We start from the raw sequence: 16137 nt of genomic DNA, 5'->3' as shown, positions 1-16137 counted from the left end.
GGCGTGACAAGGCCAAGAGGAGGTTTGGTAAGTTTACTTTAAAAAACATTTTTAAGTGATTAAACATGTTTGTAAGCAAGACAATTCGCTATAAGCTGTTATTCTAAAATATATCTTGCTGTATCAAGTGTTATGTTGTTTGTGTGGCGAACACCATAGCAATCGCTTTGTGTTTTTATTAGAGATGTCTTATCGACGTATTAGAGTTGTCATATCGGCCGATAAATGCTTTGAAATGTAATATCGGAAATTATCGGTATCGGTTTCAAAAAGTAAATTTAATTACTTTTTAAAACGCTGCTGTATGGAGCGGTATATATCTGGGAAAACACAATCAATCAACCAATCAAAGTTTATTTATATAGCCCTAAATCAGTGGTTCTCAAATGGGGGTACTTGAAGGTATACCAAGGGGTACGTGAGATTTTTCAAAAATATTCTAAAAATAGCAACATTTCAAAAATCCTTTATATATATTTATTGAATAATACTTCAACAAAATATGAATGTACGTTCATAAACTGCGAAAAGAAATGCAACAATTCAATATTCAGTGTTGACAGCTATATTTTTTGTGGACATGTTCCATAAGTATTGATGTTAAAGATTTATTTTTTGGTGAAGAAATGTTTAGAATTAAGTTCATGAATCCAGATGGATCTCTATTACAATCCCCAAAGAGGGCACTTTAAGTTGATGATTACTTCTATGTGTAGAAATCTTTATTTATAATTGAATCACTAGTTATTTTTATATCTTTTTTTCCAAATAGTTCAAGAAAGACCATTACAAATGAGCAATATTTTGCACTGTTATACAATTTAATAAATCAGAAACTGATAACATAGTGCTGTATTTTACTTCTTTATCTCTTTTTTTCAACCAAAAAATGCTTTGCTCTGATTAGGGGGTACTTGAATTGAAAAAAGTTCACAGGAGGTACATCACTGAAAAAAGGTCGAGAACCACTGGGTTAGATCACTTTTAAACTTCACTGTGCTTGCCAAATAACAATACCTGATAAATTTTTCTGCCAGCTGTTCCACGAAAGAGTAAATCTCTATCCAGTGATGCTTCACACTTCCGGATCTAGAAAAACATGAAAAATCAGAAAAATCAGGAGGGAGTTTAGTTGGTTTATTTTTTTATTATTGAGATAAATCAATCATCAATCAATCAATCAATCAATGTTTACTTATATAGCCCTAAATCACTAGTGTCTCAAAGGGCTGCACAAACCACCACGACATCCTCGGTAGGCCCACATAAGGGCAAGGAAAACTCACACCCAGTGGGACGTCGGTGACAATGATGACTATGAGAACCTTGGAGAGGAGGAAAGCAATGGATGTTGAGCGGGTCTAACATGATACTGTGAAAGTTCAATCCATAATGGATCCAACACAGTCGCGAGAGTCCAGTCCAAAGCGGATCCAACACAGCAGCGAGAGTCCCGTTCACAGCGGAGCCAGCAGGAAACCATCCCAAGCGGAGGCGGATCAGCAGCGCAGAGATGTCCACAGCCGATACAAATAACAATTACAGCGAGATGGACAGACAAAGTTATTAAAATGTAAATAATAATATCAATAATAGTTCATAATGGGCTTCACGGTGGAAGAGGGGTTAGTGCGTCTGCCTCACAATACGAAGTTCCTGCAGTCCTGGGTTCAAATCCAGGCTCGGGATCTTTCTGTGTGGAGTTTGCATGTTCTCCCCGTGACTGCGTGGGTTCCCTCCGGGTACTCCGGCTTCCTCCCACTTCCAAAGACATGCACCTGGGGATAGGCTCCTCCCACTTCCAAAGACATGCACCTGGGGATAGGTTGATTGGCAACACTAAATGGTCCCTAGTGTGTGAATGTTGTCTGTCTATCTGTGTTGGCCCTGCGATGAGGTGGCGACTTGTCCAGGGTGTACCCCGCCTTCCGCCCGATTGTAGCTGAGATAGGCGCCAGCGCCCCCCGCGACCCCGAAAGGGAATAAGCGGTAGAAAATGGATGGATGGATGTTTATAAAACAGTACTAGGAAACACAACCCGGAATATTTACTTTCAAAGCAGTTTGATGAACAATTGTCAGTGTTTTTTGGTATGTTACATGAGTGCTAGTAAATGTGAAGTGAATTATATTTATATAGCGCTTTTCTCAAGTGACTCAAAGCGCTTTACATAGTGACACCCAATATCTAAGTTACATTTAAACCAGTGTGGGTGGCACTGGGAGCAGGTGGGTAAAGTGTCTTGCCCAAGGACACAACGGCAGTAACCAGGATGGCACAAGCGGGAATCGAACCTGCAACCCTCAAGTTGCTGACACGGCCACTCGACCAACCGAGCTATGTAAATGATTCATCTGCGTGTGAGGACATTTCTCTGGTCACATTCCATTATGTTGCACTGTATTCTGCTTGCAGCTCAGCCAGCTACACACTGCTGGTGCTTCTGTTTACATGACAATCTCCCTAATGAAGCCCAGTCCCAGGGGGCTGCTAATGGGGGCTAATTGCTGCTGGGCCAGAGGGTGGAGGTTAGACAGGGACAGATGCGGCAGCCCCTAGCAGTGAGCATGTAGCAGGCAGCTGGCCCGTGTGTGTCCATGCGCATGTGTGTGTCTGGTTTTTGTTGTTTGTGCGCATGTGTGTGTGGGGGCGAACAGATGGTGATGAACACAGGCAGGCTAACAACAGGTTGAAGGAGTGAAAAGGCTGGGACATGAACAACTGAGTGGCTCACAAGTAGCACTCAGCAGGGGGGGAAGCAATGACATCAAACAGCAGACCCGAACAGAGGGTGGCGTTCTGATGAGGGGTAACAGGGTCATAAAAGTGAGGGGAAAGTCAGAGCTGTTAGAATTCATGATGCCTCTCTTGTACCGCCCTGTTAACCAGTCACTTCCTGACCCACTTATCCTTATCCAAAGACCAACATGATAAACGGCCCAGGAGGGGTCTGCTGGGGACGCCAACCTCACGATACCATATAAGGATGTTAAAGTATTCGGAATTAGTTCAAATAAGACGAAGAGACTTCCAAGGTCTTTTTATACCTTTATTTTATACAACACAGTTTGAATATTAAAGCAAGTGAACAATCATTACTTTTTATAAGCTTCTCCAAAGTAAAGCTTTTCATTCATTTGGCCCAAAAAGGTTCATTATGTCTTCTTATTCATATACTCCATCCATCCATCATCTTCCGCTTATCCGAGGTCGGGTCGCGGGGCCAACAGCCTAAGCAGGGAAACCCAGACTTCCCTTTCCCCAGCCACTTCGTCTAGCTCGTTCCTGGGGGATCCCGAGGCGTTCCCAGGCCAGCCGGGAGACATAGTCTTCCCAACGTGTCCTGGGTCTTCCCCGTGGCCTCCTACCGGTTGGACGTGCCCTAAACACCTCCCTAGGGAGGCGTTCGGGTGGCATCCTGACCAGATGCCCGAACCACCTCATCTGGCTCCTCTCGATGTGAAGGAGCAGCGGCTTTACTTTGAGTTCCTCCCGGATGGCAGAGCTTCTCACCCTATCTCTAAGGGAGAGACCCGCCACACGGCGGAGGAAACTCATTTCGGCCGCTTGTACCCGTGATCTTATCCTTTCGGTCATGACCCAAAGCTCATGACCATAGGTGAGGATGGGAACGTAGATTGACCGGTAAATTGAGAGCTTTGCCTTCCGGCTCAGCTCCTTCTTTACCACAACGGATCGGTACAACGTCCGCATTACTGAAGACGCCGCACCGATCCGCCTGTCGATCTCACGATCCACTCTTCCCTCACTCGTGAACAAGACTCCTAGGTACTTGAACTCCTCCACTTGGGGCAGGGTCTCCTCCCCAACCCGGAGATGGCACTCCACCCTTTTCCGGGCGAGAACCATGGACTCGGACTTGGAGGTGCTGATTCTCATTCCGGTCGCTTCACACTCGGCTGCGAACCGATCCAGCGAGAGCTGAAGATCCTGGTCAGATGAAGCCATCAGGACCACATCATCTGCAAAAAGCAGAGACCTAATCCTGCGGTTAACCGGAACCCCTCAACGCCTTGACTGCGCCTAGAAATTCTGTCCATAAAAGTTATGAACAGAATCGGTGACAAAGGACAGCCTTGGTGGAGTCCAACCCTCACTGGAAATGTGTTCGACTTACTGCCGGCAATGCGGACCAAGCTCTGGCACTGATCGTACAGGAAGCGGACCGCCACAATAAGACAGTCCGATACCCCATACTCTCTGAGCACTCCCCACAGGACTTCCCGAGGGACACGGTCGAATGCCTTCTCCAAGTCCACAAAGCACATGTAGACTGGTTGGGCAAACTCCCATACACCCCCAAGAACCCTGCCGAGAGTATAGAGCTGGTCCACAGTTCCACGACCAGGACGAAAACCACACTGCTCCTCCTGAATCCGAGGTTCGACCATCCGGCGTAGCCTCCTCTCCAGTACACCTGAATAAACCTTACCGCGAAGGCTGAGGAGTGTGATCCCACGATAGTTGGAACACACCCTCCGGTCCCCCTTCTTAAAGAGAGGAACCACCACCCCGGTCTGCCAATCCAGAGGTACCGCCCCCGATGTCCACGCGATGCTGCAAATATACTCTTTCGGTATATTTAGTTGGAATTTTTAACTGATATGTTTCGACTGTCATCTGCAGTCTTCTTCAGAAGGGTCACCTGACCACTGTGACGTGTTGCCTATCTTCTAAATATACTGAAAATGTTGTCTGATTACAAGAAATTTGAAAGAGATTCATTTGGCCCGTACTGCTTGCAAAACTACAGCAAACAGTATCTCACAGAACCCTCGGTTCAAAAAGCCTCAACGGAGGAATTCTGTGAAATGTGTTTTTACTTTTTCTTAGGCTTTGAGAGCGTTTTTGCAAAATAAGGAAAAAGAACATGCATGTACATTATGTGAAGTAAGTGGACCCGAGTCCCAAAACTGCATTATCTAGTTTCTTTGTCGTTTTACATTGGTACACTTCTATTAACGCTTCTTTGGAGGATCCATCCATCCATTTCCTACCGCTTATTCCCTTTCGGGGTCGCGGGGGGCGCTGGCGCCTATCTCAGCTACAATCGGGCGGAAGGCGGGGTACACTCTGGACAAGTTGCCACCTCATCGCAGGGCCAACACAGATAGACAGACAACATTCACACTCACATTCACACACTAGGGCCAATTTAGTGTTGCCAATCAACCTATCCCCAGGTGCATGTCTTTGGAAGTGGGAGGAAGCCGGAGTACCCGGAGGGAACCTACGCATTCACGGGGAGAACATGCAAACTCCACACAGAAAGATGTGGAGTTTGGATTTGAACCCAGGACTGCAGGACCTTCGTATTGTGAGGCAGGCGGATGTTCTCCCAAAATTTGTTTGTCATTCTTGTTTGGTGTGGGTTCAAAGTGTGGCACATATTTGTAACAGTGTTAAAGTTGTTTATACGGCCACCCTCAGTGTGACCCGTATGGCTGTTGATCAACTATGTCTTGCAGTCGCATACTGCGTCTTCAAAAGCCAAATGCAACATGTGGCTGGGCTGGTACGTTGTTAGTACAGGTTGTAGAGGACGCTAAAGGCAGTGCCTCCACGGTGTCCCCTTAATATTGTTGTTAAGATGAAATTCGGGAGAATGAATACCCCTGGAGGGAAACTGAAAATAGGGAGTCTCCCGGAAAAATCAATCAATCAATCAATCAATGTTCACTTATATAGCCCTAAATCACTAGTGTCTCAAAGGGCTGCACAAACCACTACGACATCCTCGGTAGGCCCACATAAGGGCAAGGAAAACTCACACCCAGTGGGACGTCGGTGACAATGATGACTATGAGAACATGATACTGTGAAAGATCAATCCATAATGGATCCATCACAGTCGCGAGAGTCCAGTCCAAAGCGGATCCAACACAGCAGCGAGAGTCCCGTTCACAGCGGAGCCAGCAGGAAACCATCCCAAGAGGAGGCTGATCAGCAGCGCAGAGATGTCCCCAGCCGATACACAGGCGAGCAGTACATGGCCACCGGATCGGATCGGACTCCCTCCACAAAGGAGAGTGGGACATAGAAGAAAAAGAAAAGAAACGGCAGATCAACTGGTCTGAAAAGGGAGTCTATTTAAAGGCTAGAGCATACAAATGAGTTTTAAGGTGAGACTTAAATGCTTCTACTGAGGTAGCATCTCGAACTGTTACCGGGAGGGCATTCCAGAGTACTGGAGCCCGAAATTAGAATCAAGGGTATACAAGTATGACGCTGTAAAGCGCGATTCATATAAAACTCGCGCGCCGCACCAACATTAAATTTTCATATTAAGGTGCGGGTCGCGTGTTTGAGACCCCTGTTGTAGATGCAATGCAGGACTGCTTCTAAAATGCCCATAAAAAGTTATGAAAACAGCAAAATTCCACCGGTAGGATCATGATAAAATCAATTTGCGGTAAATAAGAGTGTCTCCGTGGTGATGCCCCATATGGCACACACAAAATCCTCATTTAAATACAGCGGTCTGCACCACTTTACAATTGCACACGCAGTGTTGGTAAATTGCACGCAACACGGTCACTAATAGCACACACTATTTTATAGATCGCACGCGCTGTTTACCGCATGGCTTTTGGATCTTAGTAAACCAGGCCCTAAGTCAAAATCCCTCACAACATGGAGCACTTATTAGTCACTTTGTGGGCTAGCAGACAGAGAGGAAATAGTCAGCCCGGTGGTATTTGGTCAGCCGTTGAGTTTTGGAATGCATGCAAGCTTGATGGTTCTTTTTTCCCTGTTCATTCTGTCTAGGTCCACTCATTCTCTCAACATGCTGGATGTAATAGTCCTCTCCCACTGAGGCGCTGCTGGATGGGTCACCGTGTGGCATTTAAGATGGAATAAGGCCAACACGTTGGTTGAGGAAAAAAACAGAGCATCCACTTCCTGGAGGCCTGTGGAGACATGCAGAGGTCCAAGCACCAGGAGACCTAGCGATGCGTGACGTGCACTCCTCAGGCTCCTCTTAAACTTTGGAAGCAAAGGGTAAAGAGTGAAGAGCGGCTGACAGATGTTTCCGTGGACACCCCCAAAGAGTGAAATGTCATTCAAAGAGTTGACCCCAACAGCTCGGATGGTGAGTACAAGGGCGACTGAGGGCATGCAACAACAGGCACAAATCACTCCATGCAGTCAGTCACTTTAAAAACATCCATTCATAACCTATGATTACACTAGACAAATGAGGGCATAAGATTTAATCACAGCCCTCCTAAGCATTATTTTAACTTCTCTTTGCTTCAAGCATGTTTGAACATGTGTAATTGTTCTGCCTCCATGTGCACCGTAGTGCAGTTGGAAAGAGATAGGAGAAAAATGTCAGATTTAATGACTTAGCAGCTACAATGTCTGCACTGTTAGCTGCTCTCACATTCACGACAAACGACTAGTAAGGTGCAGAAAACACATGCTTACTTTTTTGGGGAATTTTGCCGATAATTCACAATCCTTATGTAAGACAAGGACACATGTTTTCCTTTTTTTATGCATTCAAAATAGTACATAAACGCGATGAAAAGTCAGCTTACAATGGAGCCTAAGGGAGTCGCTCTATTCTGCCTATAAAGCCCGTGAAAAAACATCCAAACACCTCCATTAGGTTTTATATACATGCCGTAAGTGTATACGTACGGTAGTAACGAACACATTTATACTAACAGTCTATATTTACTAGGGGTGTGATGGTAAGTAAGCCAGGAGGAGACTACGCCGGATGGTCGAACCTCGGATTCAGGAGGAACAGTGTGGTTTTCGTTCTGGTCGTGGAACTGTGGACCAGCTCTATACTCTCGGCAGGGTCCTTGGGGGTGCATGGGAGTTTGCCCAACCAGTCTACATGTGCTTTGTGGACTTGGAGAAGGCATTCGACCGTGTCCCTCGGGAAGTCCTGTGGGGAGTGCTCAGAGAGTATGGGGTATCGGACTGTCTTATTGTGGCGGTCCGGTCCCTGTACGATCAGTGCCAGAGCTTGGTCCGCATTGCCGGCAGTAAGTCGAACACATTTCCAGTGAGGGTTGGACTCCGCCAAGGCTGTCCTTTGTCACCGATTCTGTTCATAACTTTTATGGACAGAATTTCTAGGTGCAGTCAAGGCGTTGAGGGGTTCCGGTTTGGTGACCGCAGGATTAGGTCTCTGCTTTTTGCAGATGATGTGGTCCTGAAGGCTTCATCTGGCCGGGATCTTCAGCTCTCACTGGATCGGTTCGCAGCCGAGTGTGAAGCGACCGGAATGAGAATCAGCACCTCCAAGTCCGAGTCCATGGTTCTCGCCCGGAAAAGGGTGGAATGCCATCTCCGGGTTGGGGAGGAGACCCTGCCCCAAGTGGAGGAGTTCAAGTACCTAGGAGTCTTGTTCACGAGTGAGGGAAGAGTGGATCGTGAGATCGACAGGCGGATCGGTGCGGCGTCTTCAGTAATGCGGACGTTGTACCGATCCGTTGTGGTGAAGAAGGAACTGAGCCGGAAGGCAAAGCTCTCAATTTACCGGTCGATCTACGTTCCCATCCTCACCTATGGTCATGAGCTTTGGGTCATGACCGAAAGGATAAGATCACGTGTACAAGCGGCTGAAATGAGTTTCCAGGTCTCTCCCTTAGAGATAGGGTGAGAAGCTCTGCCATCCAGGAGGAACTCAAAGTAAAGCCGCTGCTCCTTCACATCGAGAGGAGCCAGATGAGGTGGTTCGGGCATCTGGTCAGGATGCCACCCGAACGCCTCCCTAGGGAGGTGTTTAGGGCACGTCCAACCGGTAGGAGGCCACGGGGAAGACCCAGGACACGTTGGGAAGACTATGTCTCCCGGCTGGCCTGGGGAACGCCTCGGGATCCCCCGGGAAGAGCTAGACGAAGTGGCTGGGGAGAGGGAAGTCTGGGTTTCCCTGCTTAGGCTGTTGCCCCCGCAACCCGACCTCAGATAAGCGGAAGAAGATGGATGGATGGTAATGGTAAGTGTATTTGTATTGAACCGTTTCAGTACAGGGGTTTTGGTTCGGTGTGGAGGTGTACTGAATGAGTTTCCATCCATCCATCCATCCATTTTCTACCGCTTGTCCCTTTGAGGTCGCTGGCGCCTATCTCAGCTGCATTCGGGCGGTAGGCGGTGTACACCCTGGACAAGTCGCCAACTTATCGCAGGGCCAACACAGATAGACAGACAACATTCACACTCACATTCACACACTAGGACCAATTTAGTAATGCCAATCAACTTATCCCCAGGTGCATGTTTTTGGAGGTGGGAGGAAGCCGGAGTACCCGGAGGGAACTTACGCAGTCACGGGGAGAACATGCAAACTCCACACAGAAAGGTCCCAAGCCCGGGATTGAACCCAGGACTGCTCAGGACCTTCGTATTGTGAGGCAGGTGCACTAACCCCTGTTCTACCGTTCTGCCGAACGAGTTTCCACACGGAGATATTAAGTAGCGTAAACAATACTCAAAATGCCGGACATTTGAGGCATTTAAGAAACTCCGCCCTGACAGCCCCGCAAAAGAGGACATGTCCGGTGAAAAGAGGACGTATTGTCAGTCTATCCTAGCCCGGTCGCTGCTAGCATGCCTCTTTTGCGGGGTTGTCCGGGCGAAGTTTCTTAAATGCCTCAAATGTCCGGCATTTTGAGTTATGGTTGCGTGTATTAATAATGTACGTTCAGGGTGAAGAAGGGGTTAAAAACAAAACAAATTCGGGATTCTCCTGGAAAAATCGTGAGGGTTGGCAAGTATGAGAATTAGCGTTGAATGCGGTGATACAGCGGCACCGCCACTGTATAATACCGGCGGGCCAGCTCTAATATTAATGTATTATTGCCTCAAGGGCCAAATGAAATTACACGGCGGGCCAAATTTGGCCCGCGGGCCAGAGTTTGACACCCATGCGCTAGAGAATGAGTGCTTGAAACTCTGCATGTCAACATCTCCGTTCAGTGCCACACCAACAAAATGCCGAGGCAACTATTTCCAGATGAACACCGTATGAAATAAATATCAACAACAGAAGGAGATAACGTCCGCAGTAACCTACCACATAGGGAAGGACATATACTATTTGATATGCAGCTCATTTTTATGTGACACTTATTGAAATATGTCGTGTGACATCATGCACAAAAATGCACTTTATTTGTTTTTAACTATTGTAGTGGTGTTTTGTACAAAAAGTACACTTTAATTTAGTGTTGTTTTAATAAGTCATCTTAGTGACATCATTCACAAAAGTGCACTAATAGCTTGTTTTAAAAATGTCTCTGACAATCTTGAGCTTTCTGTTTTGGAAATGACATGAATGTTTGTGCCACTGCTTAATAACTGTTTAATAAATACGGTTTTGGTCAATTGAAAGTTTAAAATGACCATATTTTAATGCAGTATGGACAAGAATGTTTTAATGTAGACACACAGAATCATCATACTGCTGTGAATGTATGCATCAAGTGTTAATTCAAGGCAAGGAAAAATATCGAGATATATATCGTGTATCGTGACATGGCCTAAAAATATCGAGATATTAATAAAAGGCCATATCGCCAAGCCCTACATACATTAAGTTTTACAGACCATTTACAAGCCACTTTTTGATTGTCTCTTCAGGATACACCTGTCAAACATAGACTTGGACGTGGGTTTTTTCCTTGACGCAAAGGATAGTTGGCACGAGCGAGACGTGAATGTGAGTACATATTTTATTTTTAACACTATAACTAAAAAAAAAAGGCAAACACTGGGCTAAGAAAAAACAAAAGACTAGTAAAAAGGCTACAAACTATAAACATGAACAAAAACACTTGCACTGTGGCATGAACAACAAAACTTACGTGGCGTGGAGAAAACGAACAGCATAGCATGGCATGAAGCAGATGAGGAATATGTGTGAAGTTGCTTGGCCGACTACCTGGTAACTGTGGCTTAAATAATAGCTATGAAAATTAACAACAGGTGTGAGAGCTGAGGACAGGGGCGTGACTTGAGGGCAAGGTGAAAATCAATGAGTTGACATGGAGATAAGAGAAACAAGGAAATGCAAAAGCGGGATACAATTGTCCAAAAAATAACCAAACATGACAAAAAAAAACATGATTCATAGGCGTGACAACAACGGTCGTATTTATGTGCCTCCACTTTGACTGCGTCTTCTACCCTTCCGCCAAGTTGTAGTTTTGTAGTTTTTAGCGCTTCCATATGGAGTCTACTGACATATAAGTTTGTACTATTTGTATTAGAAATGGCAACAGCGGAGGACGCGTGTGCATGTAGAAGGTAGTCTGCCCCACAACAAGAGTATAGAGAAAAAGAAGGAACTTACTAACTACAACGTCAGATTACAATGGCGGATTTTCGCAAAGCTCTTTGGGTAAAACCAAATAATGTATGGAGATATCCACTGGCGTCATCAATTAGAAAAAAAAACGTCACAATTTGGGCAAATTCCAAATGGCTTGTTTGGAGGAAGTATGAATAAAAGCAGAATTGTTTTAAAAATATCTACGCCATGCCTCCATGGTTTGATTTCAAATTTTCGGGACTTATGCAGATCCCAAATCCACAAAAACACGTACCAACAGGTAAGAAAAGTTGGTTTTACTTAATAGGTCCCTTTTAAAGTACTTTATAATTTTGACCTACGCATGGACTTTTAACTGTTGAATGTGTGTCTATAAATAAAGACTGAAATTAAAAAGTAAAACAATATATATATAATTACATTTATTTTTTAAGGAACTTTGCAGGAGTTTTCTGCGTCAGCTGTCAAGTGTATCACTGGTTTGGCTGTATTGTTTTTTTCTCTGGACAGCTCGCAATGACCTTCTGCCTCTGCCACAAACTCAACTCAACTAATAATATAAGCTTGCCAATGTTTTTTTTTGTTATATTTTTTACTTTATAAAAATGTAATTGTGAGCAAGTTGCAAACAGGCCCTGAAGAAACACAATCCTCTGCACACCACTTTAGGTTATCAGCTTGCATATTTCATATTTTATTTCAATTTCAACCCATTTCAACCAATCATCTTCAAACTTTCCTCGATTATTATTGTATTTCTATACAAAGTGCTACAATACAAAATGATGAACATTATCTTGGTAGGGACTAGGGTTGTACGGTATACCGGTTTCGGTACTATACCGCCTCTGAAAAGTACCGGTCCCCCAGACCTCCCCCCCCGCCCCTATCGTCGTCACGTCGTGTCATTGCTGGTTTAGTAGCAGAGGAGCATGTTCGGCAGTGCACAATCACAGAGTACTTACAAGCAGACACAATGTGTAGACAGAAAAGGGAGAATGGACGCATTTTGGCTTAAAAACTAATGATAAAGGTGAAGTTATAACACTGAAACACCCTCAGGAAGTGGTGCTTTAAGACACGGCTAGCGAGCTAGCAGCTAAAGTCCATCCGCTGTCGGCAGTGTTTTAGCTACTTCTAAATCACTAATCCTCGCCTCCATGGCGTCAAATAAAGTACGTTTCTTACAAGTATCATCCCTGCAGGACGAGGAATAGCTAAACATGCTTCACTACACACCATCGCTCACCTGCGTCAAAATGTAAACAAACGCCATTGGTGGATCTACCCTTGAAGTGAAGTGAATTATATTTGTATAGCGCTTTTTCTCTAGTGACTCAAAGCGCTTTACATAGTGAAACCCAATATCTAAATTTTTTTTTTACATTTAAACCAGTGTGGGTGGCACTGGGAGCAAGTGGGTAAAGTGTATTGCCCAAGGACACAATGGCAGTGACTAGGATGGCGGAAGCGGGATTCGAACCTGCAACTCTCAAGTTGCTGACACGGCCGCTCAAACCAACCGAGCTATACCACCCCTTGACATCCACTTTAATGATACCAAGTACAGAAGCGATACTACTATAATTAGTCGATATTTTTGGCATCACAACATCCTCTTTTTTAAAATTTATATTATGTTTATACATTCAGGAAATATGCTCCTGGACACATGAGGACTTTGAATTTTAACAATGTATGATCCTGTAGCAATTTGCCTTTGAATTTCACCAATGTACGATCCTGTAGCGACTTGGTATCGGATTGATACCTAAATTTGTAGTATCATCCACAACTAATGTAAAGTATCCAAACAACAGAAAAATAAGTGATTATTACATTTTAACATAAGTGTAGATAGAACATGTTACAAGAGAAAGTAAGCAGATTTTAACAGTAAATGGACAAGCAGATTAATAATTCATTTTCAACCACTTGTCCTTAATAATTTCGACAAAACAATAGAATGGAAAATGACACAATATGTTACTGCATATGTCAGTAGACGACTAAAAGACAAGTTGTCTTGTATGTTCACTATTTTATTTAAGGACAAACTTGCAAAAAGAAACATATGTTTAATGTACCCTAAGATTTTTTGTTAAAATAATAGCCAATAATGTCATTTTTTGTTGGCCCCTTTATTTGGAAAAGTACCGAAAAGTATCGAAATCAATCTAGTACCAGGTACTAGTACAGAAATATTGGTATCGGGACAACACTGGTAGGGGCAGATTTTTTTATGATATTGGTTTTAGTTCTTTTTGGATCTTGGATCTCATTAAAAATTTAATGTGGCTATTTGTCCACATAGACTGACGCTCATATAATGCATTCCCAGTTGCCATATTTACAAACCCCGTTTCCATAAGTTGGGAAATTGTGTTAGATATAAATATAAATGGAATACAATGATTTGCAAATCATTTTCAACCCATATTCAGTTGAATATGCTACAAAGACAACATATTTGATGTTCAAACTGATAAACATTTTTATTTTTTCAAATAATCTTCAACTTTAGAATTTGATGCCAGCAATACGTGACAAAGAAGTTGGGAAAGGTGGCAATAAATACTGATAAAGTTGAGGAATGCTCATCAAACACTTATATGGAACATCCCACAGGTGTGCAGGCTAATTGGGAACAGGTGGGTGCCATGATTGGGTATAAAAACAGCTTCCCAAAAAATGCTGTCTTTCACAAGAAAGGATGGGGTGAGGTACACCCCTTTGTCCACAACTGCGTGAGCAAATAGTTAAACAAGTTTAAGGACAACGTTTCTCAAAGTGCAATTGCAAGAAATTTAGGGATTTCAACATCTACGATCCATAATATCATCAAAAGGTTCAGAGAATCTGGATAAATCACTCCACGTAAGCGGCATGGCCGGAAACCAACATTGAATGACCGTGACCTTCGATCCCTCAGACGGCACTGTATCAAAAACCGACATCATTCTCTAAAGGATATCACCACGTGGGCTGAGGAACACTTCAGAAAACCACTGTCACTAAATAGAGTTTGTCGCTACATCTGTAAGTGCAAGTTAAAGCTCTACTATGCAAAGCGAAAGTCAACAACATCCAGAAACGCCGCTGGCTTCTCTGGGCCCGAAATCATCTAAGATGGACAGATGCAAAGTGGAAAAGTGTTCTGTGGTCTGACCAGTCCACATTTAAATTTTTGGGGGATATATTCCACATCGTGTCATCCGGACCAAAGGGGAAGCGAACCATCCAGACTGTTATCGACGCAAAGTTCAAAAGCCAGCATCTGTGATGGTATGGGGGTGCATTAGTGCCCAAGGCATGGGTAACTTACACATCTGTGAGGGCAACATTAATGCTGAAAGGTACATACAGGTTTTGGAACAACATATGCTGCCATCTAAGCGCCATCTTTTTCATGGACGCCCCTGCTTATTTCAGCAAGACAATGCCAAGCCACATTCAGCACATGTTACAACAGCGTGGCTTCGTTGATTGATTGATTGGTTGAAACTTTTATTAGTAGATTGCACAGTACAGTACATATTCCGTACAATTGACCACTAAATGGTAACACCCCAATAAGTTTTTCAACTTGTTTAAGTCGGGGTCCACATTAATCAATTCATGGTGGTTAAAAAAAGAGTACGGGTACTTTCCTGGCCCGCCTGCAGTCCAGACCTGTCTCCCATCGAAAATGAGTGACGCATTATGAGGCGCAAAATACAACAGTGTTGAATGACTGAAGCTCTACATAAAACAAGAATGGGAAAGAATTCCACTTTCAAAGCTTCAACAATTAGTTTCCTCAGTTCCCAAACGTTTATTGAGTGTTGTTAAAAGAAAAGGGGATGTAACACAGTGGTGAACATGCCCTTTCCCAACTACTGTAGCACGTGTTGCAGCCATGAAATTCTAAGTTTATTATCATTTGCAAAAAACAACGTTTATGAGTTTGAACGTCAAATAGCTTGTGTTTGTAGTGCGTTCAACTGAATATGGGTTGAAAAGGATTTGCAAATCATTGTATTCCGTTTATATTTACATCTAACACAATTTCCCAACTCATATGGAAACGGGGTGTGTGAGAAAAGAACAAATGGGCGATGGAAGCAGTTATGGATGGAGAAGGTAGGAGAGCGGAAGACCACACAGTAGAACCTCTGGCTGGGCTGCAGCTGTGTCCGCAGGCAGGCAGGCAGGCGTCATCGGCCTGAAACTCTATCCTGCCTGGCCCAACCCACATCCCCTCGCTCTGTTCGCCTCGCTGCTACGAACCGGAACAAAAGAGAGAGGGGAACAAAAAAACGACCCAATTCTTTCCCAAAGACAAAAAAAAAACATCAACATCTGTGTACAAGTGTACAACACTTTAACCCTGTGGTTCTCAACCTTTTTTTCAGTGATGTACCCCTGCAAACTTTTTTTTAATTCAAGTACCTCCTAATCAGAGCAAAGCATTTTTGGTTGAAAAAAAGAGATAAAGAAGTAAAATACAGCACTATGTCATCAGTTTCTGATTTTTTAAATTGTATAACAGTGCAAAATATTGCTCATTTGTAGTGGTCTTTCTTGAACTATTTGGAAAAAAATATATAAAAATAACCAGTGATTCAATTATAAATTCAATAGGGTCCGCCAGGCCCATTGCAAAAGGACTCCCAAAGGAGTCCTTTTGCAATGGGCCTGGCGGACCCTAATAAAGATTTCTACACATAGAAGTAATCATCAACTTAAAGGCCTACTGAAAGCCACTACTAGCGACCACGCAGTCTGATAGTTTATATATCAATGATGAAATATTAACATTGCAACACATGCCAATACGGCC

At 43.9% G+C, this 16137-nt stretch overlaps 1 protein-coding gene across 1 annotated transcript in view; it reads right to left on the bottom strand.

Moving 5' to 3' along the window:
• Positions 1-16137, bottom strand: part of LOC133558941 (anthrax toxin receptor 1-like) — a 118390-nt gene that overhangs the window by 91144 nt on the left and 11109 nt on the right. The window contains exon 2 of the mRNA XM_061910140.1: positions 1018-1089. Within this exon, the coding sequence (XP_061766124.1) occupies positions 1018-1089 (72 nt within the window). The remainder of the gene's footprint in view (positions 1-1017; positions 1090-16137) is intronic.

Source organism: Nerophis ophidion, linkage group LG09 (assembly GCF_033978795.1).
Source record: "Nerophis ophidion isolate RoL-2023_Sa linkage group LG09, RoL_Noph_v1.0, whole genome shotgun sequence".
Taxonomy (NCBI): domain Eukaryota; kingdom Metazoa; phylum Chordata; class Actinopteri; order Syngnathiformes; family Syngnathidae; genus Nerophis; species Nerophis ophidion.
Note: the sequence above shows the minus strand (reverse complement) of the source record. Positions and strands in the feature narration are given on the sequence as shown.